This window comes from Grammomys surdaster, unplaced genomic scaffold, assembly GCF_004785775.1.
Source record: "Grammomys surdaster isolate TR1022 unplaced genomic scaffold, NIH_TR_1.0 125669, whole genome shotgun sequence".
NCBI lineage: Eukaryota > Metazoa > Chordata > Mammalia > Rodentia > Muridae > Grammomys > Grammomys surdaster.
Window position 1 is genome coordinate 698,278 of NW_021620506.1, and position 24,268 is coordinate 722,545.

The 24,268-nt window shown below is 44.8% G+C and overlaps 1 protein-coding gene and 2 non-coding genes across 4 annotated transcripts; 2 read left to right on the plus strand and 1 right to left on the minus strand.

The window, feature by feature from the left end:
- The first annotated feature begins 816 nt into the window (after positions 1 to 816).
- LOC114638952 lies at positions 817 to 877 on the plus strand. The gene has a single exon (XR_003713942.1). It is a non-coding gene; the product is annotated as a U7 small nuclear RNA (small nuclear RNA).
- Positions 878 to 900: 23 nt separating this feature from the next.
- On the plus strand, positions 901 to 959 carry LOC114638948. The gene has a single exon (XR_003713938.1). It is a non-coding gene; the product is annotated as a U7 small nuclear RNA (small nuclear RNA).
- A 4,352-nt stretch (positions 960 to 5,311) lies between these two features.
- Oxnad1 (oxidoreductase NAD binding domain containing 1) lies at positions 5,312 to 24,185 on the minus strand. 2 transcript variants are annotated; one of them, XM_028787508.1, is made up of 8 exons: positions 23,942 to 24,185; positions 20,739 to 20,862; positions 20,360 to 20,423; positions 16,796 to 16,902; positions 15,448 to 15,589; positions 8,781 to 9,023; positions 7,131 to 7,239; positions 5,312 to 6,307 (listed from the first exon to the last, which is right to left on the minus strand). In XM_028787508.1, exons 2-8 carry the CDS (start codon positions 20,852 to 20,854, stop codon positions 6,153 to 6,155), a joined length of 936 nt encoding a protein of 311 aa, XP_028643341.1. In that variant the 5' UTR covers positions 20,855 to 20,862; positions 23,942 to 24,185; the 3' UTR covers positions 5,312 to 6,152. The 2 variants fall into 2 exon arrangements, with proteins under 2 accessions (XP_028643341.1, XP_028643340.1); XM_028787507.1 differs by having other exon boundaries at positions 20,739 to 20,876.
- Positions 24,186 to 24,268: the final 83 nt, after the last annotated feature.

The following is a 24,268-nucleotide window of genomic DNA, read 5'->3' on the forward strand; positions in this document are numbered from 1 at the left end:
GGGTTGACCCTAACATGCCAGAAAATACATTTCTTGTTTTTGCATCCATCTGCATCTCAGTGTCTTACTCAGGGGCATCTTGAAGTAAGTGCTACTGACCGAGGTTTAGGGCCTTACACCCTGGGCATAAAACTTGTTTGTATAATAATGTACATATTTCATATTCCTCCAAGCAATGTTTTGTCAATGTTAGTGACTCCTTGATAATCTGAGACAGCATGAGTCCAGGAGGCGAAGCTGTGGCTAATGTCTCAGCAAAATGGTAGATACTGGGACCTTCAGGACAGCCCTTAAGGCTGTGGAAAAGAACTCTAAAAACATGAGTTCAAAAATACATAATTTCTCAGCTATGCAAAAATATAAGGATGTAATATGAATTATGAGAGGCTTTATGAATCTAAAGGAACAAAGGCAGCTGCATTGAGCCAGCTTGTCAGACAAGACAAATACAAAAGCAGGCAGATTCCTGAGTTCAAGGCCAGCCTGGGACAGGTGGAGTCCAGGCCCGGGTATAGTAGAAATGGTAATTCCAAGGCGGGGATTATCTGTGCTTAACAGAGGAAGGTTGACCTCTGAATTCTTTTGCAATATTAAAAGAAATGTGTTCTTGCAGTCCCCTAAGAATTAAGGGGATGAGGTCAAGGGATGCTGATTCATAGGATAATCAAAAGGGAACCTGGAGTAAATAGCTGAATTGATACGTAAACAAAAAACTGGGCTTTAGGTCTACTTGAGATGAGCTAGCAAAACGTGATAGCAGTTCTTCTTAGAAATTTTCTCTAGCAAGAGCTGAGCTACCTAGAGATTTCTAGAGAACAAAAATAGCTCTTTTAGACTTTTCCTAACAGGATTTCTGATTTATATCAGAAAATCCATGGATAGCAAACATGGCTCTTTTAGAAATCTTCATAGGTCTTTTAGAATTTTTCTGGCTTTCTGATTTTGATCAGAAAACCCAAGAATTACGTTCAGACTTTTTCTAACAGAATTTCTGACTTGGTTGGATGATCCAATAATTTTTTATAGTGGCTCTTCTGACTTTGGTCAGAAAACCCATTAACTATCCAGATAGCTTTTAGAATTTTTACTAGCAGTGAGAGCTGTCTCAACCAGTTTTTAAAATAGCAAAAAAAGTTGTCTAGATCAGAGCAGAACAGAGAGGGGGGTGGGTGGGGAGGAGAACACAATGTGGAAAGCCATCTCAGCAGAACCTAGGCAGCTAGGCTAGCTTGGACCCATGATTTGACCTGAGTCATGTTTTCACCATTCCCAAATACCTTTTCTCTCAGAACCCCAATCCAAGCTGAGGCTGATCCCTGGCAAACATGTTTCTGTTTTTGGATCCTTGAGAAAAGTAATAAAAAAGTTCATGGAGGAATCTCCTTTCCAACTTCTGTCATTTTAAAACAGGCTCCTGGAGCCAGTCACATGTCAGGGTTCCAGGCCTACCTGCAGATACCATGTTGGCAAATGCTGCCTGCCTTGGTGAGAGCCCCATTGGAGTGTAAACTATCTGGAAAAGGTCAAGCATTTAATCTATTCCCTGTTAAGCCTGGCACTTGTACTAACATTTCAAGCTCTGAGAAAATCTTTTCTATCATATTGACCTAGATGTAAGGCTCTGGCGAGTCTTAGCTTACTAGGGACCCCCTGAGGGAACAACTTGGAGGTGGGGATCAATGCAAAAGCTAGAGGAATTTTATTGTTCCAGCATGTTGGGGTCATCTTGCATCCAAAAGAGGAGGCAACCCCAGGCAGCTCACTCGGTGGACTGTTAAACAGTTTCCACCGGGTAGAAGAGAAACAGCAGCCAGGCGGTGGTGGCGCACGCCTTTAATCCCAGCACTTAGGAGGCAGAGGCCAGTAGATTTCTGAGTTCGAGGCCAGCTTGGTCTACAGAGTGAGTTCCAGGATAGCCAGGGCTATACAGAGAAACCCTGTCTCGAAAAACCAAAATAAATAAATAAATAAATAAATAAATGAGAAACAGCAACTAAGCATAACAGTATGACTTTTAAACTGATTGGTCTTTAGGGAATGAGGTGGCAAGGACTTCCCTTGTCTGTGGGTGGCCATCGGTCGAACCTGTGGAATGTATCCCCACCCACAAGTTGGTGTGTGCCCCTCCCCCCTCCCCGTGATCTGAGGAATGTTAATTAGCCTCTCCATTCTGGAGGGGAGGAGTGCCTAAGTGTTCCATGACCTTTCTCTTCCAGGAGGGGAGAGGTTTGGTGGAATTTTCCAAAGTTCCTGAGCTGATCCCTTCATTCCCTTTTCTTTGTGCATGCTTCAATCCTGAAGCTATTGTGGATAGTCATGCAGCTCATATCTCTGGTCCTCTGTACCTAGCTCTTGATATCTTTGTCTCAGGACCATCAACTGTACTGTACCTATTTGATCTTTAATAAAATCAACTAAGCAATTTAAAATGCAAGGGCCAAAAGTCAGAGGCAGGAACAAAATTATCAGGGGTTCTAACAATGTAGAAATCAAGGTAGTAAACCAAGGGGAGTTAGTGGTTAAATCAAGATTCAAACCATCCTTGGGCTTGCTCCCCCCCCCCCCCCCAGTTTCTCCTGTATCTCTGCCACTGAATCCTTAACTATCTTCCTCCCACTCCCTGAATGGTCTACAGTATGTGTTTCCCAAATGTTCCACACCCTTAGGTAACACAGAAAAAGTAGCCCCCCCCCATATACTGGTGGGCCTGCTGCCAGCTTCTCCCATCTCGGGGGCACACATATATGGGGGTTTCTCGAAGGATATTTATTAATTTCAGGTGTCCACACCCTAAGATCCATCCTCTAAGGCTGCATATGAGACACAGTTTAGATTCAAAAGTCCCTCCCAGACTTTCAGCTAATCCCTATCCCTGTGTCTCTAGGGTGGGGATATCCCAGGAGTCAAGGCCTGCAGCTAACTTACAGAGATCAAAGACAAGGTCTGGTCACCAGACACAAAGCAGGCATTCCACTGTAGTGGACCAAGTCACATCCCCAGTGGCTGGGAGTACTTGCCAAGCCACTTTGGTAGGGTTCTGGGGGGTACTGAGGCTCAGAGCAGGAAAGAAGATACACCATAGCCATCTAATGGTTTCTTTGGCCTTGCAGAATGGCAAATGAGCTTAAGGGAGTTGAGGGGGTTGCTCAGGTGTCTGGCTCCTCTCCAGTCGACATCAGGTGCAGGTGCTGGTCTGATGTGAGTTATGTGTACCCAGACAGTTACTCCATCCACTTTGACGGAGGTGGGGTGGGGGTGGAAAGTGACTGAAGCTCATCCCAGCTGCTCTGATGAAACCCTAATCCTAAACGGAAAACGCTCTGTCTGTCTCTGTTTAGATTTGGAGAAGAAAAAAAAAACCCTAAAGTTCATACACTGAAGCAAAAAGTCTTGGGTCCATGGCATCAGCCAGAGAACACGGGAAGTGAAAAGACCCTAGGCAAGCCCAGTGCTGCAGACCCAGGAGGCCGAGTGGAGAGTCTGTTCTTGAGCTGGCAGATTGCCGTTATCCCTGTTGCTGCACACAGTCTAACAGCCTGTGGGCCTAGATGTAGTTCAGTCACGGGACCCAAAGAAAAGGCATCACTATGCAGCCTCTGCCTTGCTTTGAGTTTTTCAGCTTTAAGCAGATTGAAGTTAAATGTCACCAATGGCTGCATTCACTCTGATATGTGCTTTTAGCATTATGATATTAGCTTTTAGCATAATTTTACATTATAAGGTACATATCATAAACTGAGGTGTTCCTAGGTGAGATAGTCTTATGAGATCCCTGGAGTATGACCTGTCACCAGCCAAAGCACTGACACTCAGTGCATAACCTTATTATATCTCATATTCAGTAGGAGGGATGGGGATCTGAGGGGAATGCTGTTCACCCCAGGAAGTAGTCATCCGCTCATGAGACGCTCCCAAGCTGCCACAATGAGCTGTGGTTTACTGCTCAGCCCCCCAAGTGTCTTGCTGAGGGATGGACTTCAGAACTGAGCTCTCAAGAGGCATGGGTGCTGAAGAGATGGCTCTGATTAAGAACACCAGCTATTCTTCCAGAGGACCTGGACTCAATTCCCGAACTCATACGGTGGCTCACAACCATGTAACCCAGACCAAGTGCCCTATATAGTTATATGGATGAACCTAGTGGAGGACTCTCTGTGCCCCCCTCCCCACCCCCATGGATAAAAGTCTTTCTTCCTCAAGACCCTCCTTGTAGGTTCTGACCATCAAGAAAAAGGAAACACAGGAGGAGGGATCAGATCTGAGAAGAAGTCGATCCTCCAAGACCCTTTAACAGTGGACCTGCTGCTCCAAGACCCTCCTCCTTTGTATCCCCCTATGCTTGCCCCCATGGCCCGACTAGTGCCAGCACCAGGATCCTGTCAGCTCAAGAACAGACTCTCCACTGGGCCTCCTGGGTATCCAGCACTGGGCTGGCCTAGGGTATTTTTACTTCCTGTGTTCTCTGGGCTGATGCCATGGACCCAAGACTTTTTGCTTCAATCAATGTATGAACTTTAGGCTTTTTTATCCCCCCTCCAAATCTAAACAGAGACAGAGTGTTCTTTTTTTAGGGTTAGGGTTTCATCAGAGCAGCTGGGATGAGCCTCTGTCACTTTCCACCCCCTCACCCTCCCATCTCCTCCCCGCTCAGGGATCCAGGCTTGGTGGATCCAGCATGCCTTTAACCCAGCATGCTCCAGCACTTGGAGGCAGAGGCAGGCAAATCTCAAGAGTTTGAGGCCATCCCGGTCTACAGATATAGCTCTAGGACAGTCAGGGCTACACAGAGAATCCTGTCTCAAAAACCCCAAAACAACCACAAAACAACAAAAAACAAAACAACAACAAAACACAACAAAGCAGACAAGCAGGTCTTGGAAATGGCTCTCTCTCCCAGCATAGTTCCACAGCCAGCCAGCCAGCCCAGCCACTGAAGCAGATTCAAATGAAAGAGCAGTCACCAACACCTTTGCCCCAAACTAGAAGCCACCTTCTCATCGGTAAGGCAGGGGAGAGGGCAGCAGAAAGGTTTTGTTACAGAGAACTAGCAATAATGATTACTCAGGGGAGTCAACACCAAGAAGGAAAACAAAATGGCCATCGACCCCAAAGCTCTTTTCCTACTGGTTTTTCATTTCCTGATGGTGCTACAGGCCATCCACAGTGAAAGAAAACCGAAACATTAAACGTGAAGACTTTTACAAATAAAGAATGTATTTAAATTTATAAATTCACACCGGGCAGAGGTGGCACACGCCTTTAATCCCAGCACTTGGGAGGGAGAGGCAGGTGGATTTCTGAGTTTGAGGCCAGTCTGGTCTACAGAGTGAGTTCCAGGATAGCCAGGACTACACAGAGAAACCTTGTCTTGAAAAAAAATTATAAATTCACTAAACATAAATTTTATGAACTTCTGTCCAACAATTTAAAGAAGTGTACAGTTCACACAAAACCCACATTTTCCTTTAGTTAATGTAAGTAGACCAATTTGTCCCCTAAAGGCAAAAGAAAAATCTGTATTAATTAGTTCATGGTGTAAAGGCCAACCAGAGAAACTCCATTATTTTCTAGGCCTCCCTCCATCTAATGACTGCTTGCCATAGACTCAAAATTCCAGAAAGATGGGGTCTCAGGAAACAACCCTGGCTTGGGGACCCCCCAGAAATGTACAGCTGTGACCATCTCCTTGTTATGGAGACTGCTTTTTCAGCTTCTGTAACTCATTTATGGAGAAACCCAGATGGTTCTGAGTTGCTTTAACCACTTAAACTTGGCAGAACAGGCCAGTTTTTGCTTGTTTGTGTAGATATTGTGGGCCTTCCTGTGGTTTTCCCTTTAGAAAACCTTTCCCTACACCCTTCTTTATGGCAATCTTAAATTTGGCTCTCAGACTATCATCCTGCCAGCAGCTCAACAATCTTCTAATTAAAACTGGATTGAGTATGGTCTTTCCCTAGAGGTCAGAAATTCTATATGATGGAATATCATAAGATAATTACATAGGTATTAGTGAAAGAAAAATCAATATAGTTAAAAATAGTCTGCAAGAAGTTTCTCATGTAACTCTGCTGCTGGTTCTTCTTTTAGTCTTGGGCTGGATACTTGAGAACCTCACTGTCCGGAGCGGCCCGCAGGTTCTCTGTGCCCGTTCCCTACCACCACTTCTCAAAGCAGATGTGTTCCTTGGGAACATGGCTGCTTTCCAGGTGCTTAGAGAAAAAGTCTGTCATTGGAGGTGGGCCACAGACATAGAACAGAGTCTCTGCTGAAACATGATCTCTTATCTCCTTTTCCGTTATTCTTCCATCTAAAAACAACCAAGAAAACAAAGAAAACACCACATCAGGCTCGGCCTAAGGCAAGCAAAGCAGGAGGCTCCGTTGCCAGCTGGTCTTAATTGCCTCTGTAGAGATGAAAACTGCCTTCAGCAAAGTAAATGGCTCTTTTATTTAAATAAAGAAAAAAAAAATCCTTTCGGGATGGTAAGATGCTCGCCGGTAAAGGTGCTCGCTACCAAGTCTGATGACCTGGCATCATCCCTGAGACTCACAGACGGAAAGAGAACCAACTCCAAATGTTGTCCTCTGGTCTTCATACAGACCTGCACATGGCACACACACACACACACACACACACACACGCAAACACACACGCACACTCACAAATTTAAAATAACTTTAGCTGGGTGTGGTGATCCAAACCTTTAATCTTAGTATTTAAAGGTAGAGGTAGGGGGATCTTATGAGTTCTAGACTAGCCAAGGCTACACAGTAAGACCTTGTCTCAAAAAAATCTAAAACAAACAAACAAACAAAAAGTAAAGAAAATAACTTTGAAGACTCCTTACAAATAGGGAAACTGAGTAATTTAAATAACTATTAATAGTATATGGAACTGATTCAACCGAAGCAAGACTTTTATTTTTTTGACTATTATAATGATGATGCCAAAGACTTCTAAAACTTGTGAAAAATATACATTTAATATGAACAGTAGGAAATCTATCTATAATAAACCCAAGTATGAACCATCTCAATTTCCCAGGGAATGAGATTCCCAGCAGGTGACTCTTAACAGTTGGCCTGTCTATCCAGTAATTGCAGTTAGTCACAATCTCTTTGGAGACTCACCTGTGACATAAGGCTTAAGTTCCGCACTGATTTGTGCCGTCTGTTTTGTAACATGAAAACTGCAAGTAATCTTTTCAGGAAATTCATGTACTAAGTCGAGGATATCTTTCTGGAATGTCAAACAAATTGGGTCAAGCTACAATTAAAACAAACAAACAAACAAACAAACAAACAACAGCAGTGTATGGTGGCACACATCTTTAATCTCAGCTCTTGGCAGGCAGAAATAGGTGGACCTCTATGAGTTCAAGCCCAGTCTAGTCTACACAGCATATTCTAGGCTAGTCAGGGACAATGTCTCAAAACCACCACTGCCTGGTGCTACCACTACAACCACAATCACCTCCTCCTCTTCCTATTTTGTGCAGCATTTCAGGTAGTCAAGTTAGCAGTGAATTTGCTGGTTGGCCACAAACACCTTACCTTCGGTCTTAACATGTCAAGTGCTAGGACTACAGGTATGACACCATGTCTGGCCCTAATGACTTTTCTTTTTTTTTTTTTTCGAGACAGGGTCTCTCTGTGTAGCCCTGGCTGTCCTGGAACTCACTCTGTAAACCAGGCTAGCCTCGAACTCAGAGATCTACCTGCCTCTGCCTCCCAAGTGCTGGGATCAAAAGGCGTGCGCCACCACCGCCCAGCCCCTAGTGACTTTTCTGTTCCATTAACTTCTAGATTCTGTCCCACTGTGGTGAATTCAATGAGAATGGGCCCCACAGGCTCATGTTTGAATACATGGTCCCAGTTGGTGGAACTGTTTGCGAAGGATTGGGAGGGTGGCCTTGTTAGAGGTGTATCATTGGGGTGAGCTTTGAGGCTTCAAAAGACTCATCCCATTCCCAGTTAGCCCTCTCTTCTTCCTGCTTGTGTCTTAAGATGTGAGCTTTCAGCTAGTGCTTCAGCACCATGTCTGCCTGCCTGTCTGCCATCATGAGGGTCAGGAACTATAACTTCTGAAACCAGAACTTCCATGTTAATCTTTCTTAAATAGGGTGCCGTGGTCACAGTGTTATATTATAGCCATAGAAAAGTAATGAAGACACCCCCAAATCTCATCTTAATGTTGTCACTTGGCTGGAAACATTTTTATCTGTCCTGGGTGAAATGTATCAGTTAGTTATCATTGAATTGATTAAGGCTTGTAAGCTTTCTTTGTGAACCTTTGCAGAGAATCTGAACCTACAGAAAAAACACGTTCCCATTTGTTTACATGTTTACTTATTTGTACTGGCATATATTCACCGTTCAGAAAAGGGTTTCATAGAAGACATCTGCACTGGATGACTGGATAATCCAGTCTGGCATTACATCAGGCACTTCGGCCATACTCACTCCACCCTTCTCCCTTCACCCCATTCAGTCCTCGGCCTCACTTCCTCCTCCTCCTCCTCCTATCCACCACCTTTATGGCTTTTCATTGTTTAATTAGCATACAGTGTATCAGGTTTGATTACGGCATTCTCATACCCACTTTATTGTGGTTGCTCACCCCACGGCACCGCACCCCACCGCACACTCCTCTCCTCCTGCCCCAAGCTCTCGTCTGCATCCTTCAGCTCAGCAGTCCCCTTGCACCTGTCATGTCATACTGCCTGTTGTTTATGGATGACACAATTTCACACAGCACACTGTAGACATCTCCCACCTTACCTTAAACAGGAGTTCGCTGGTGTTCTTTGCACTGTAGAACAGTTTTATTGTTCCTATATCATAGCTACTTCCTTTGTCTGCGTGGTCTCGGTGGAGATCTGCCGAGTGGCGCAGGATAGAAAGCAGGGGGTTAATCCCAACCCCTCCAGCAATCAGGACGAGGTTTCGAGGGGCATCTGTGGGCTGAGGGTCAAAGAAGAACTCTCCACCTACTCTGAGAGCCACTTCAGAGTCAAGTGTGCACTGAAGCAAGAAAGAAAAGATCCTTTGGTCCTGTGCAGGGCAAGTCTCAGAGCAAACGTCTACGTAAGTGAAACCACTGAGCTAACTTTCTGCCTGCCTATCAGTCTTTGGCACGATCTACACAGCTTGTTTTCAAGACTTGACTCTACATATCCAGCACTTGTGCTGCTGGCTGTTCTAACTTTGTGGTCCATATGGCATATCCATTCTATGGCTATGGAACTTGCTTCAGAGATTTGCCATTAGCATCACAGATGAGGCACTGAGATGACAAAGCAGCAATGGACTCAGGCAGGGCCACCTCTATGGTATGCATCCCTTCACTGGTCATGCTCCTATGTTCTGAGCTGAGAAAGATGGGATGAGACTGCTGTGCCTTCAAGCTGTAAGGCCCTGGGGTCCCTCCTGAGCTGGGCAGACTCAGTCCGACCAGTGTGCAGGCTTGCCCCAGCACTGTGGCATCAGCCGTCTGTTCACATCTCCCTCTAGCAGCCAGGAGGGCAGCAGGAGGCTATACATGCAGACTGAGTCTCACACCGCCCTGCCTGTGTAATGTACCAGTAGTTGGTGAGGTCACTTACACCACAGTTGACTCCAGATGCCTCTGATGGAATGTTCTAGAAACCTGTGGCAACATTTTTTTTCATTGTCACAGTGATTTGGGGGGTAGGGCTAGATGTCCCATATAACTGGTAGCTTCCTAGATCTGGCTCCTATTAAACTGATGGCTAAATCTGCAGGAATTTTGTGAGTTATTCTTTATTGGTAGTTTGGAATCAGCCACTGTGGGAATATCCAGAACACCAAAATTTGCACGTAATACAAATGAGGGCTTTTTAAGATTCAAATCTCTGGATCACCTGCAAGGCCTCATTGTCATGCACAGGACTGTCAAGAAGATTTCTGAAGTGACCCACAGAGTGTTCACATGGGCAAAAGCCAATCTGTAATGATCTGAGGCCACAGACTAAACCTGTTAAGTCAAATGTTTTTGTTGCTGTGAACAACTATCTGAGGAAACAATTTAAAAAATACAAATATTTGCTTTTAGCTCCTAGCTTCAGAGGTCTTCGTGCACATCAACTAGCGGGAGCCATTGTTTCTAGGCTGTGGGGAGGCAGAGGGGACATAAGGATATAGAAGCCAATCTGCTCAGCACATGGCAGCCTGGAAGTACAGGAAGAGAATGCCCAGGTAAGGGTCTTCTCCCCTTTACACTGTATCTTTCCCCCACTCAGTCCACAGGATGGTGCTGCCTACCCACATTCAGCGTGTGTATTCTACCCTAATGCTCTTTGGAAATGGCCTCAGAACACATCCAGAGGGGAGCCTTACTAACGAATCCCAACTCTCTTCTCCATGAAGCTCAACAGTCAAGGTTAACATGAACCATGTCTCCTTTGTAAATAAGCTCAGACAGCTTTGCACAAATCCGAGTTCGCCTGAATCTCCCAGAATCTAAGTAGTGTGAAGACTGCACTCTGCACTCTGATCTGGAAGACAACACCCTAGGTGGTGACATGAGTGTCTTTCTGCACCCACACAGCAGGCCTGTATCAGCTACACTTACAGACCACAGCGGGCCTGTATCAGCTGCACATACAGACCATATATATTTGTGGTAACTGCTTTTAAAGTTCTCTGAGTGCTTCATTCTATCTTGTGATTTCCATATGCCCAAACTTGAGTGTTTGGAAATATTCTTTAATTATGGGTCCCTTTCCTTCCTTACTCCTCCTTTGTATTTCAGCTAGAGAACTGTGAGTTTGGGGTGCCTTTTCAGTTTTATATTTCTTTACTATAATTATAAATTTTGTTTTGGGATGGTTCTAGAATGGAGGCAATGGATCTGAGAGGTTTACCATAACCACATGTCATAAAACTTTTCTGAGCCTCTGCTGCCAAGTGTGGAAATAGCAGACTGGATGACCCTGGGCACCATGACACTCCATCAGGTTCTATAGAAAAAGATGTCTTCGCCGATATGGCTCTCAGAGAAGAAACACTATGGGATGTGTCTACCTCCTTCTTACCTCCCTCTAAAACCAGAATCCAGGAAGATTCTGTGAATACACTGAAAGTAGTTTTGCCTCCTTGCAAGCTCTTGGCATAAATGAACAGAATTTAGAAGTAGTAATGTATCACATCACACACTTTTGGAGGGTCAAAGCCTTGGCATTGAGTCCTTGGACGTCACAAACCAGATAGCAGGAAACACTCTGGACAGGGATTTTTGTTTTGTTTTTGGAGACAGGGTTTCTCTGTGTAGCCCTGGCTGTCCTGGAACTCACTCTGTAGACCAGGCTGGCCTTGAACTCAGAAATCCGACTGTCTCTGCCTCCCAAGTGCTGGGATTAGAGGCGTGCACCACCACTGCCTGGCGCAAGGTTCTACAACTTAAGACGACCAAACTTAGAGAAAAAAACTCGAAGGGAAAAAAAATTCCAATGAATTCATAAAACAGGTGTTTGGTAAAGAACTGTTAAGTGAATGGAAATCCTTTCTCTAGGGCAGAAACTCCTAAATGTACCTATTTTAAATATGTGGGAGTGTAACATGACAGGAGTGGGCTTTCATTTTGACAGAAGCAGCAGCAAGGGAGCTGCTGGTTCAGAACGTAACTCTAGGTGTGGCTGCATGGCCACAGCGCAATGAAAACCTGCTCCATCCTTCAAGCCCTAAGCGAGAAGAGGCTCCGCCCTCTGCGGCAGCCCTGCTCATCTGCATATACGCTTCTCTCTTCAGCCAAGAACAAGAGACCAAGACTTCTTCTCTGATGCCGCTCCGCTCCGTATGTGTAGCAATGACAACACAGAAAGCCACTCTAGTTTAGGAAGTAGAGTGTGAGAAGCTCCCTTTGCCTTCTGTTGATGAAGAGAAGCTGCCGGTGGAGCACAGATGCGCAAGTCAAACCACTGCACTCCCTAACACAGCAGCAAAAGGGCCTCTGGGCCACACACAGCAAGTGTGTCTTCAAGTCTTAAACTTGAAGACAGATTTTCTGTCTCCACAGCAACTGGTGCAGACCAGTAACAGCTGTCCCAAACTCCCAGCACTGCCAAGGCCTATGGAAGATGACTTTAAGCACTCTATCCCACGACAACTGAGCAGCCTGCTGCCACCAGACACATTTCCACTGTCCACCCTAACAGCTCACTAGGAGTCAGCTCAGGAGGGAAGGAGCCTCCTGAAAATGGTTTCAAGACAAATCTGACTTCATAATGGCTGGTGGCAACTCCTACCGCATAGAGCAGACCAGGCAACTGTCTGTATCCCACCAGCTACAGCTGCAGGCTGCATTTCCCTGGTGGTTAATGAACGGTCAACATCTTTTCTTTTTTCACCTGGTCGTAGGTTATATTTAATTCTGTTAACGGTCTTTTGCAGGAAAGGTTTAATCTTTGTTAACTCTAAAACACCTTATTTTCTTTTATAGTTCTTCCTCTTGGTGCTGCATAACTCTCTACTTACGTTTCAAGTATTTCCAGTGTTTTCAACTAGAACTTCAGTCTCGTGCTTCACATCTATATCTACAGCCATTTACATTCTGAATGTAAAGTATGAGGTTCAGGCCCAAGGTTTTCACGTCTTTATGTAAATGTACAATTGTGCCTATGCTCTCTGCTGGAAAAGCTATCCTTTCTCCACCTGCTTCTTTAGAGTTTTTGTTCAAACTGGAATGGTAGCACATGTCAGTCTCTTTCTGACTCCTCTGTATCTGCCCTTTACCAGTACTGTGCTCTTTTGATTATTATCACGTCAGTTTGTTTTTTTTTTTTTTTTTTTTGAGACAGGGTTTCTTTGTGTAGTCCTGGCTGTCCTGGAATTCACTCTGTAGACCAGGCTGGCCTCGAACTCAGAAATCTGCCTGTCTCTGCCTCCCAAGTGCTGGGATTAAAGGCGTGCCCCACCACTGCCCAGCATATCACGTCACTTTACTCCTAAAATTTTAAGTGAACTTCTTGTTGTCACTGTTGGCTTAAGACAGGGCTCACTAAGTAGACCAGGCTAGCCCTGAACTACAAACTTCCAGCTGAGATTACAGGTGTATGCCGTCCACATCCTTCCTGTCCTGTTCTTGTTCAGAATTGTTCCAGTTCTTTCCTTCCCATTGAAAGGAAAACCAACTTCTGAGCACAAAGGAGATTGATTTGCCCCAGAGGGACAGAGGGCAGGGAACAAGAGACAGATATAGAAGATAGAGGACCCAGGAGGAGGGGAAGGGCACAAGGGAGAGGGGGAAATGTTTATTTGTTCTGAAGGGGTAGGACAAAGCACTGCTCCTGGATAGAGAGAAGACAGACAAGGCCCATGAGAAAATGGTGGTTCACAAAGGTGAAGAGGGAAACCCCATGTTAGGATGAGGTGTTTAACTTTAATTGGGCATGTTAATTAGGTGAGCCAAAGGGGGCTTTGGATTGTTGGACTTCAATACTTTTCGAGTTGGACCTTGATAGTCAGCCTCAGGAGGAGGAAGTGTCCAAATAAGGGAATAGACCTTGGCAGATAGCTTGAGGAATGTGATCTAATGGTTTCTAGCAAAGCAGAGGGAGTGGGGGATGGGAGAATGAGGCCTGCCAGAGCCAAGTTTGCCATTCTCGGGCCAGCCAGAGCCCTTCATAAACTCTAGTCACTTGTCTATCCATAAGACCAGTCGACTCTTGTTGAATGTTATAACAAATCCACCAATTGAAGGGGACCCACCTTCCTTGTGTTGAGCCCCCAGTCCACGAACACTGTATGCCTTGACTGCATTGCTCCATGCAGGATGGAGAAGGACAGTTTTCTTGTTTTGAAGATCCATACTGGCGGATGGACCAAGAAAGTGATATAGTTTGCAAGTTTTCACTGCCCAGAAGGTCTCTTCAGCCACAGGGCACCTTACTTCCTACAAATATGGCTTGTTTCTGATTCTTTGGGTAGCTCTTGTCCCAAGTGAACCAAACTGTGGCCACTAGAGTCAACCTTTTCTCCCAGCTGTTCTGTAGAACAATGATCCATGTCCACCCCCACCATCTATTTGTCCTGGTGCTGTGGTAAGACCTGCTCCTATTGGCTTCTTTCCTCTCCTTACATGCAGTTCCTAGACAAACAAGAACTCTCTGGAACCTTTAGAAACACAGTGATGAGAAAAAAGTTAGTTCTTGTTTTCTGTTCTCTTTTTGTTGAATGTCAATAATTCCTGGATGGGAGGACTGAAACAGTACTGCCTTTCTGGGGACACTTTGGTTACGGAGATGATCAAACGCTGAGATAGGATGGAGATTGTAGGTAAACATAAGTCATGCTATGGTAAGGAACGCAACAGAAAGAAAGAAGGTCAAAACTGAAGTTCATTTTGTCCCTGCCTTCTAACAGGTATGGAGGGCAATGTGCGCAGGGTCAAGGGTGAGCCTCGGGATTCAGCGCCAGGTCCAAGCAAGTTAGATCTGGGCCCTCTCAGAACCCCATGTGAAGAGGCCTCTGTGACACAGTAAGCACCACAGACTCAGGGTTACTGACTATCAGTAACAGCACATGCTTCCCCTCCAAATACTAGGCAGAAGTTCCTTCCTTTAGGATAGTCATAGAAAGATTATTTACATAACAAAGACAGTTTTCAAACACTGTATAAAATGCTTGGTAAAAACATTTACCAATCCTTTTAAGACAGTTCACCAAATGAGGTTCTTCTTCTCCACCTTTCCGGGGGAGCTCAGTGTGAGTTTGTACCCTGCACATCCAACACCAAGTGTGTGGGGCCAGACTGACCCAAGACTTTCTCAGAGGTCCTGATCAAAGGACAAAGGGAACTTAGTTTTGTGTCCTTGTCCAGGAATGAATTTGGTAGGGCCTGTCTGAGGTTGGAGCCAGTGCCTCAAAGGAGTCAAGGCTGTAGTTTTGGGAACCTGACTCTTCCCCAGGGTCTGTGGTTATCAGACCTTAGGTAGCTGTGTCTGAGGTATCCTGTGTTCTTTGGCCAACACTGTCTGACAGTCAGCTCTCTGCTGACCTTGGGCATTTCCCCCTTTTAATTAGTATATAGGATGCTGTACTTCTTAATAGACTTGCTTGGCCTAAGTTTATTTCTCATCCCTGGTCCTCCCACTTGACACCTGCCATTCAAGACCCTCGTCCCTCCAGGTTCCAGTTACAAGCAAACCAACTGAGCAGAACACAAACTTAACGAGAGGCAGAGATGCTCAGGTCTCTAAAAAAGTCAGTTGAGGGTCTGGAGAGATGGCTCTGTAGTTCGGAACACTTGGCCCTCTCACAGAGGACTCAGATCTGGTTCCAGGTACCTGCATGGTGACTCACAACCATCAGTGGCTCCAATTCCAGGAACTCTGACAATCTCCGAGAGAAAGAGACATGTGGATGGTGCACAAACAGGGAAAATACTCATGCACATAAAAAAAGTTATGTTTTCAAAGCAGTCGCTCACCTTATTGTGAACCCAGACAGCAGGAGGGTGGTCTGTGTATTTCACTGCCAATTCTATTATCCTCTCTCGTTCTAGCCGTTGGGGACTGGAACAGATTGAAAACCCACCAACCACTGAGACTCCTGGGATGAAGAAATCAACCCTAAAAGGACAGACGAACAAACCATCACTGTTGCAGTAATTTAAAAAGTTGTCAACAGCAGGCAACAAAACAGACATTTTAGTTGAACTAAGAAAAAGATAAACTACTAAATTAATAAAAGATAAACAAGTATAGCTAATCTTACAAAAATAAAAAAATTCTGCAGGAATTTTACGATGAACTATTAGGCTAAAATATAATTTAGATGAACCACACAAATTACTAAGAAGATATCAACTAGCAAAGAAGGACCAAGAAGAGACAGAAAAATCTCATCCCGTCTACACACGCTCAAAGAACTGGAGTAATAAAACGTAAGTCACGGTAAGGACTTTGGTTCAGACGGCGCCACTGGGGAGTTGCAACACACACTTAAAGTACAATTAAAAGCAATCCTTGCTGGGCGGTGGTGGCTCACGCCTTTAATCCCAGCACTTGGGAGGCAGAGGCAGGCGGATTTCTGAGTTCGAGGCCAGCCTGGTCTACAGAGTGAGTTCTAGGACAGCCAGGGCTACACAGAGAAACCCTGTCTCAAAAAAAAAAAAACAAAAAAACAACAAAAAAAAACAAAACAAAAAAGCAATCCTTCAGAAACTGCCCCAAACAGAAGAGAAAAGACACTGTGGAACTTACTCTAATGAAGCTGGTATTACCCTGATAATTAAAGACACTGAATGGAAACTATAGACCAATATCCATTCAAATAAAGACAGGAAAATTCCAAGAATACAAGGCTGGCTTAACACCTGTCCTCATTAGTTTTTGAATCAACACAAGTGCTAGGTTCAATGAGACATGCTTCTCAAAAAGATAAGGTAGCCATGTGTGGCGCATGCAGACCTCTGAGTTGAAGGCCAAGGCCCTTTTCAGCCACTTTATCTATTCTATTAGAACAAAGACTGATTTTAGGCATCAGTGCCCAGCAACCATAACTGGAGCAGGTCAGGTGACTATCTGCAGACACAACTGTAGAGCTGTGGTTCCACAGATCAACACTTTGCTTTGTAGAAACTGGACTTACAAAAGGTAGGTTTCAGACAGACAGAGGGACACATGGGTTACAACCAAAAGAATCAAGCTGTCCATGCCAAAACAGAAATGACCAAAAATTCCTCTCCTGGTAGGAAAGTCCTTTCCAGAAGAAAATATACTGCCTGATAGCACTTTCATAAATACACACACTTGGGCAAGGGAAATTCCACTCACCACTGGCCAGCCTTAAAGGAAAAGTCTTTATCAGCAACAAGCAAACGGAGGCTCTTCACTGATGGAGACTCGTGAGTGATTTCACACACCTTAGCTGCAGCCACGACCTGAAGCAGAGAGGTCTGGGGCTTAGAGACATGTGGTTTTAGGAAACTGTCCAACAAGGCACAGCACACATGGCTTTGCTCTGCATCAAGTGTGCAAACTGAATGAACTTTATAAGACGTACTATAATGCTGTCTCACTCTGAATACAAACTTCCTTACAGGGACTATATAGTATCCATCTGGGTTGGCACCTTGAAGAGCTCTGTGGTGCGATGCCCTCAGCAACCCTGCCTGGCATCTAAAGTCCCCTTCAGTAGTAGGCCAAGCGAGGGAGGGCACAGGTGCTTCTCTGTAAGAAGTCCACAGCACACTAACAGCAGACAGAAAGCATCAAGCACTTTTTAAAGAGCAAAGAAACAGGAAACTGGGTTTGTACTCATGTGCTTCCTTCTTGCCTTTGTTTTCTGAGTTGAGGGGTCTCACTATGCAGCCCTGGCTGGCCTGTTACTAAGTGAATCAGGCTGGCCTTGAACTCACTTGAGCCTGCCTCCCGAGTGGTGATTAAGATGTGCACCACGATGCTTGGCTCGTGTGTTTATGTCTTAATTTATTATATTTTTCCAAATATAAGCACTCATGACCTTAAAACAAGACTGCCAGAGCCTTTTCCTACTGGGAGTTTTAGGACCCACTACTCTCAGGGATGATTTTGCTCTCTGAGTGACTTGGGAACTGTCAGTGAAGGTTATCCACGCCTCAGCACCCATCACACGTAAGATGTCTCTCCGTCCTTCACTCCGCCTCTGCTCTGTACTCCTCTTCCTCCTCTAAACTTGGATATTATCGAGGGTAGAAGACAGACATGACTCCCCTTAACTGCCTTCTGTTCAACTCCACCTGTGGCACTGGCCAGGGGCTGATCAAATGTAGTCCCCTCAACAGAGGGACTCCAACCAGCCCTACCAGAGGATGCTTTGGAAACCTGCCGCCTTGCTGCTAGCTCAGTCTGGCCTTTTCTTCAACAGGACTTCCAGGTCTAACCAACTCTCAAAGGGAGACCACTTTAAAAATTCCACTAGAAAAAGTCTTACTACCTCAAAATAGCTCCTGAAATTTCTATCCTTTGTCCTCTGCTGTAAAAGCCCTTGCCTCTCTTTCTCTACTTGTTGTTAATCCCTTCTTCCTCCTGTCTTGGAGAACAAGTGGGTGATTTCCATGATAGCCCAATATGCCTGCACCTTAAGAAAAAGACAGGGTCTGTCTACATAGCCTAGGCTGGCCTGGAGCCTGCTATCCTCTGCCTTAGTGCTAAGATTACAGACTTGTGTCACCAGGCAATGTCCCTTCTACCTATACTCCCGATCCTAATCTCTTTCTGTGACATATTCTACCCTATCAACTACTAGGCAACCTATTGTTCACAGTTCTCTGGTACCTTCTTGTATCATCAGACATGGCCTACATTGCTACTGGCTTTATCTTGAACAGCTCAGAAAGAAGCAGAGCATAGCTGCCAACAGATGGACTCCACAGTGAGAAAGACCGGATTTAAATGCTGGCACCACTACCACCATGTAACTCAAGTTAATATCCTTGCTGCCTTCAACTATGAACTGAACCGGTAACACCTTTGTTTCATAGGATTGCTGGGGGCACTGAAGTAAATAACACAAACAAAAGCACTTCTAATGTTGCTGGCCCATAGTAAGTATATGTTGTTTGTTACCATGTATTTTATTGCCCCATCTCTGTGGCTGGGAGGACCCTCTGGAGCGGACTGAGTCCTCCCCAACGCCACACAATGCTGAGGTCCTTGCCCCAGAGATCATCTACTTTCCTCAGCTCCTCCCATTTCCTCCCACTTCTCATTCTGCTTAGGAGAATAAAAGCTAGAAATAAGAATGGGGAAATGAGCCAGGCGGTGGTGGCGCACGCCTTTAGTCCCAGCACTTGGGAGGCAGAGGCAGGCGGATTTCTGAGTTCGAGGCCAGCCTGGTCTACAGAGTGAGTTCCAGGACAGACAGGGCTACACAGAGAGACCCTGTCTCAAAAAACAAAAACAAAAACAAACAAACAAAAAAAAAGTGGGGAAATGAAGTTAGAAATTTCTTCCCCTAAAGACAGCAACAGGATCAGAACTGTAGTCCTGTACTTCCTGACTCTTGGGTACCAGGTGCTCAGCTTTCAATCTCTCTGTCAGAGCTTATTTCAGCCCTTCTTTGTTCTACACCAGGATCACAAGCGCCTCCCCAAAGCCCCGACACTTCTGCCCTACAAGTCCTGAATGGTGACTCTAATTTAAACTCTGGTAACCGTTACCTGCAGGCCAAACCTCAGTACTTTGGTGAGTCATGTTTGATTGGACACAGCAAGCATGGTTGGTGTACATCTGTCATGGCTGTCTGCACCTCAAAGATGCTGTTCAGTGATGGATTTGCTTAACTACCTGGACCTTTGAAAAGTTTGTCCTAATTGATCTACCTACTTCCATAGGCTACAAAAAATGTACACACAGCTTGTGCTGTAAACCATTTTCTCTTTAATCTGACAAGACTTCACTTTCATGAAGCTTATATAGTCACACGGTCAGCGCTTCTGCGTGTGTTTTCAGGTCTATCAATGGGAAACATCTAATTCTCATATGTCTATTAACTTACTCTGCTGAATACTCCTCAAAAAGAAAAAAAAAATCAAAGTGGAAGCAACAATCACCTAGTACCAAAGCAATTCTCTGAAGCAGGATTAAGTTTTAGAAGTAGGACTAGACAGTATATATGTTAAAGTGTCTCCTTATAATGAAACATAAAATGAAACTATGGCAACAATATAATTTCTGACCATGTTTGTAGAAGTATATAGATATAGGGTTTTCCTTGCTTTACAGAGATGTACAGCACTAAACTAAATACATCTGAATATGTGTGAACTACTCACAAAAGTCAAAGCAAATATCCACTGTGTGTTTGAAATGGAAACAGGGCTACTCACTGGGATAAAGGTGAGGATCCTCTATTTCCCAGGCCTCGGCACCCTTCAGGTGGCAGCTTAACTTTCTAGAGCCTGGACATGAGTGACAGGCTGCAGGGGAGGGGCAATGAGCTCGGCCACCTTTCTGTCTCAGATGTCAGTGCTGCTCTGATGAGCTACGAGATGCTTCGAAAGCAGGACAAACAAGGACTTTGACACATAATGGCAAAAAAAGAAAAGAAGGTAAGCCATTCACAGTGTGTAGGCTATACAAGTTCCCTCTCCTACAGCACGCCTCAGTGTATCTGTGAGGAAGGGCCTAGCCACAGCTGTGCTCCCTCACCGAAACACCCACTCATGCCAAACCTGGTGGACAATCTTAGTACTACTCAGCCATTGCTTTCTAATTAGGTACAAATACCCTGCTCAGGAGGATAAAATCTCCCTGACTGTCCCTCATGGGGTCCAGCCTCACCTAAAGTCTTTCCTATAAGCTAGTCAGTGTGCAAGCTGCCCAGCCAGGAACCCCCACACGCCCACAGACACAAACCTCCCGGCGGAGGACACTGGCGGTTCTCTCTAGGTGGTCAGTTTTCCTTCTGGATTTCATTAAGCTTTTTAAAAGAAGGAAAAATTTGGTTATTAAGCATTATCCTTATAGAATAATAAAACTAGCTTTTCCTGTCAACACCCTGCCCCTGCCCGCCAAATAAATCATGGCTATTGAAAATACAATTGTGGATTGTACAAAATACTGAAACTCTACCAGCAATAAGTTGCACACCCAACAGTTTCCAATCTGATGGCATGAACACTGAAGCTAGCATGCTGTCTCTCTTGAGTTCGAAGGACTCTCCATCTCCCACAAACCATCAGCAGATCAGATCTCTGAGAATCAACCCACATGACACCACAGGCTGACAACTCACCTGGCTAGGGTAAGGTGACGCAAAGTGCTGGGAGTCAATCCCCACGAAGCAGCCTGAGTGCAGATGGCTCCCACAGAACCTCGAGACAGCCCAGGAATCAAGACAGCATGGGCCATGGTCCTTCCTGGGCAAATGGAACTGAAATTTAAAATCATTTTCAGACAAAGTAGAGAAATGCCAGATTGTGTTAGGGGCAGGTTAAAAAGAGTTTGGGGGCTGGAGATATACTCCAGTGATGGGGGGGGGGTAATTAGTGAAGTCCTCTTCACGGTGACAAAAGTGGAGTTGAGAGCAGAGCTGATTGAGGCAGCCAGGAGACATGAAGTTGAGACATGAAGAACACTGCAGCAGAGATCTTGGCAAGAACAAAGCCCAAGCAAGAAACAACCCTGGCGAGTTAGAGGAGCTGGGTAAGAATGACAGGAAGCTGTATATGTGTCCTGGGTCACACAGGAGGCTAATGGGAAGGTACAAAACTTCCCTGAAGGGCACTTAAAGCAACTGAAGAAAGTTCAGAACAAGGACATGATCTTTGTAATTTTAAATGGTTGCCCAAGTTGAAGCAAGAAGTCAAGACTCTAAGATTCTGGTAGAACAGGAGCCAGAGATGGCAGGACAGTATAAAAAACCGTTTGGGAATCAGGGCTCTACAACTTGCTGAGAGGTTCCTACTGTAGGAACAGCCTTGCTGGTTTCCTCTCATTCTGCCAGAAACAGACCACGCATAGCAGAGTTATTGATTAAGAGTCTGGTTCTAGGATTAAAGGAGTTCAAGTCAGCACCATGACTTTCGAGTTTTGCCTTAGCAAATTCTTTAGTCCCTAAACCTCGCTTCCCAGTACTAAAGATACACCCCATCTGCACCTCACTGTGTCATTCTAATGCTATAACACATGTAAGAGTTATCCAGAACCCAGTGTAAGCTACCATAAATAAATGACTCATTAGTTCTTTTTTTTTTTTTTTTTTTTTTTGTTTTTTCGAGACAGGGTTTCTCTTTATAGCCCGGGCTGTCCTGGAACTCACTCTGTAGACCAGGCTAGCCTCGAACTCAGAAATCCACCTGCCTCTGCCTCCCAAGTGCTGGGATTAAAGGGGTGCGCCACCACTGCCTGGCTCATTAGTTCTTCTTTTTCTATTTTAAATAATATACACGCAAATGATTCATTGAGAAGTTACAGAGAAAAGCTAGCTGGCTATAACTTCAGTCTTTAAGACGCCCCAGAAAATTGTTTTTGATGGGTCTGAATTGCTTTCTGAAAGACCAGGACTTGGAGTCTAGCTAAGCATCTGACATGCAAAAGACCCAAGGTTGGATTCCCAGTCCTGGTAAAAAGAAATGTTTCAAAAATTTATTACTTAAAGCCTTTTATTTTAATATTTTATGGTGTTTGTCTACAAGTATATCTGTGTACCATGTGTGTACCTGATACCTATGGAAGTCAGAAGGGGGAGCTGGATCCTCTGGGACTGCAGTTATAGCTGTGAGCCTCCATGTGGGTACTGGGAATCGAACCCAGGTCCTCTAGCAGAGCAATGAGTGCTATTAACCAGTGTGCCAATTCTCCAGCTCCATCATCATCACCATTATTATTATTATTAATGTACAGGGGTATTTCCCCTGCATGTACATCTGTGCACCATGTGCATGCCTGGTGCCCTCAGAGGCCAGGAAAGGAGTTATAGACATAACTAACTTGAATGTAGGTGCTAGGAATTTAACCTGGGTGTTTAGGAATAGCAGCCAGTGCTATTAACTGATAAACAAGCTCTTCAGTTTTTTGCTTGTTTGCTTTTTAAATAAAGGACCTAACAATTTATCCGCACTATGAGCCTCATGTGGCTGATAGCCTCTTCCCAAACCTGGAGCTCACCAACTCATTGGCCTCTGTGCTCCAGGGATCCACCTGTCTCTGTGCCTCTGCCCCTGCTTGTGTAAGTGCTGGGGTTACAGATTGATATACTTGCCAAGCCATTCTCTACCAACAACTGCATCCTTTTCTTGCACATTCAAGGATGGCTCATAAGAACTAAAGATCATCTGACCTAAAAACAGACACTAGAAAATCAGTTTTCTTCATGTGTCCCAGAGGCTATCTGGGAAGTATTTATATCTGCAAAGATACAAGACTACTACTGGATTTCTCTTCTGCTCAGACAGGTTACAGTTAAACCGAAACAGGCCACAAGTATCTCCTAATTGCTGTGTAGATCTCCAATTATGTAAAAGTAAAAATAAATAAATAAATAAAGAAAGAAAGAAAGAAAGAAAGAAGGAAAGAACAAAGAAAAAAGGAAAAACGAAAAAAAAAAGGAATGGAGATTTTTGAAACAACCTTCCATACACTTGTTTAAGTTCTGGATTTTTCCTCCCAAAGGCTTCTCTGTCTTTAGGTTTTCACACTTCAAAATGGCTTCAAAATATAGTGTCCTTTCAACAAGCACAAACTTGGTAATTTATGCAAACAACCGCAATACTTAAACACTGTTACAGAAATGTAAACTCTATAATCCACACAGGATTGCTGAACTATTCATTCTCATGCAAAAGAAAATTAGATTGCAAAGGATCTATTCTCGGAAGAGGAAGTAAGAACCAAAGAATGTAATTTTCCAACTCCCAGAGCCCTTCAAGTCAGACTCTGATCCAGTTCTGCCACAATGGCTTTTCATTACACTGCACTCCTCTAGTGAGACGAGTAATTGCTTAGTAATACAGCGATGCTCCAAAGTCCCTGGTTGTAACCAAAACAAGCCCAGTACAGCTTTCAGAACGAAGTGCTTTTCATCTGTATTTCGATCCTAGCTTCAAAGAAGAGGCTGCACGCTGACGAAACCGCCAGGGACACCATTCCTTTTATAAAGAACTAAAGTTCACACAAAGTTCCTGGGCTGTAGAGGCAGTCGGGCCCTTCATTATGGCCTAGGTATGTAATCTTGGGCAAGATGCCCGGTCTCTGAATCTATATACGGATGAATAAAATGGATCTTTTGAACCTCAAGATCAACAGACTTTACGTTTAACGTATAGGTGACCCACTAAAATTAATAATTAAAAGTGGTGTTATTACTGCTACTGTACCCACCACTGCAATGAATATTTAAAATATGGCTAGAACTCATCCCTGTCTTGCAGATCTTGGGCCTCTACAACACAATCAGGGTATCTGAAGGTGGCTGGGGTGAGAGAGGCAGCGATGTACCTGCAGGCCGGAACTCATAACAGGCCAGGAGTCACTCGGAGCTCAAGGTCGCCTGAAACGCAATTACAGGAGCGCTGTTTGTCGAGGAGGGCTGGACAGGACGCTGTGTGGCTCCCTGAGCCTCAGTAACCCCCACTCTCGAGAGAGCGTAGCCTCTGCCAACTCTTTAAATGTTCTCCGAAGTCAGCGATGGAAGACAAGACTCCACCGGCTTAGAAAACTTGTTTAGATCTCAAGCCCAAACTCCCCGGGTTCCGGAGTGACGTAACCACCATGTGAGGGAGCCCTTCACACTATTGGTCCTTGGCACCCGGACAGAGAACTGCG

What these genes read in the sequence shown, in the direction of transcription:
- Oxnad1 (XM_028787508.1), bottom strand. Translation starts at nt 20,854, where the DNA reads ATGGCCCATGCTGTCTTGATTCCTGGGCTGTCTCGAGGTTCTGTGGGA. An exon ending in CCAGTGTCCTCCGCCGGGAG is followed by an intron (nt 16,903 to 20,359) that starts GTTTGTGTCTGT and finishes TCTCTGCTTCAG; the next exon opens with GTCGTGGCTGCAGCTAAGGT. An exon ending in TCCTTTAAGGCTGGCCAGTG is followed by an intron (nt 15,590 to 16,795) that starts GTGAGTGGAATT and finishes CTGTCCTTTTAG; the next exon opens with GGTTGATTTCTTCATCCCAG.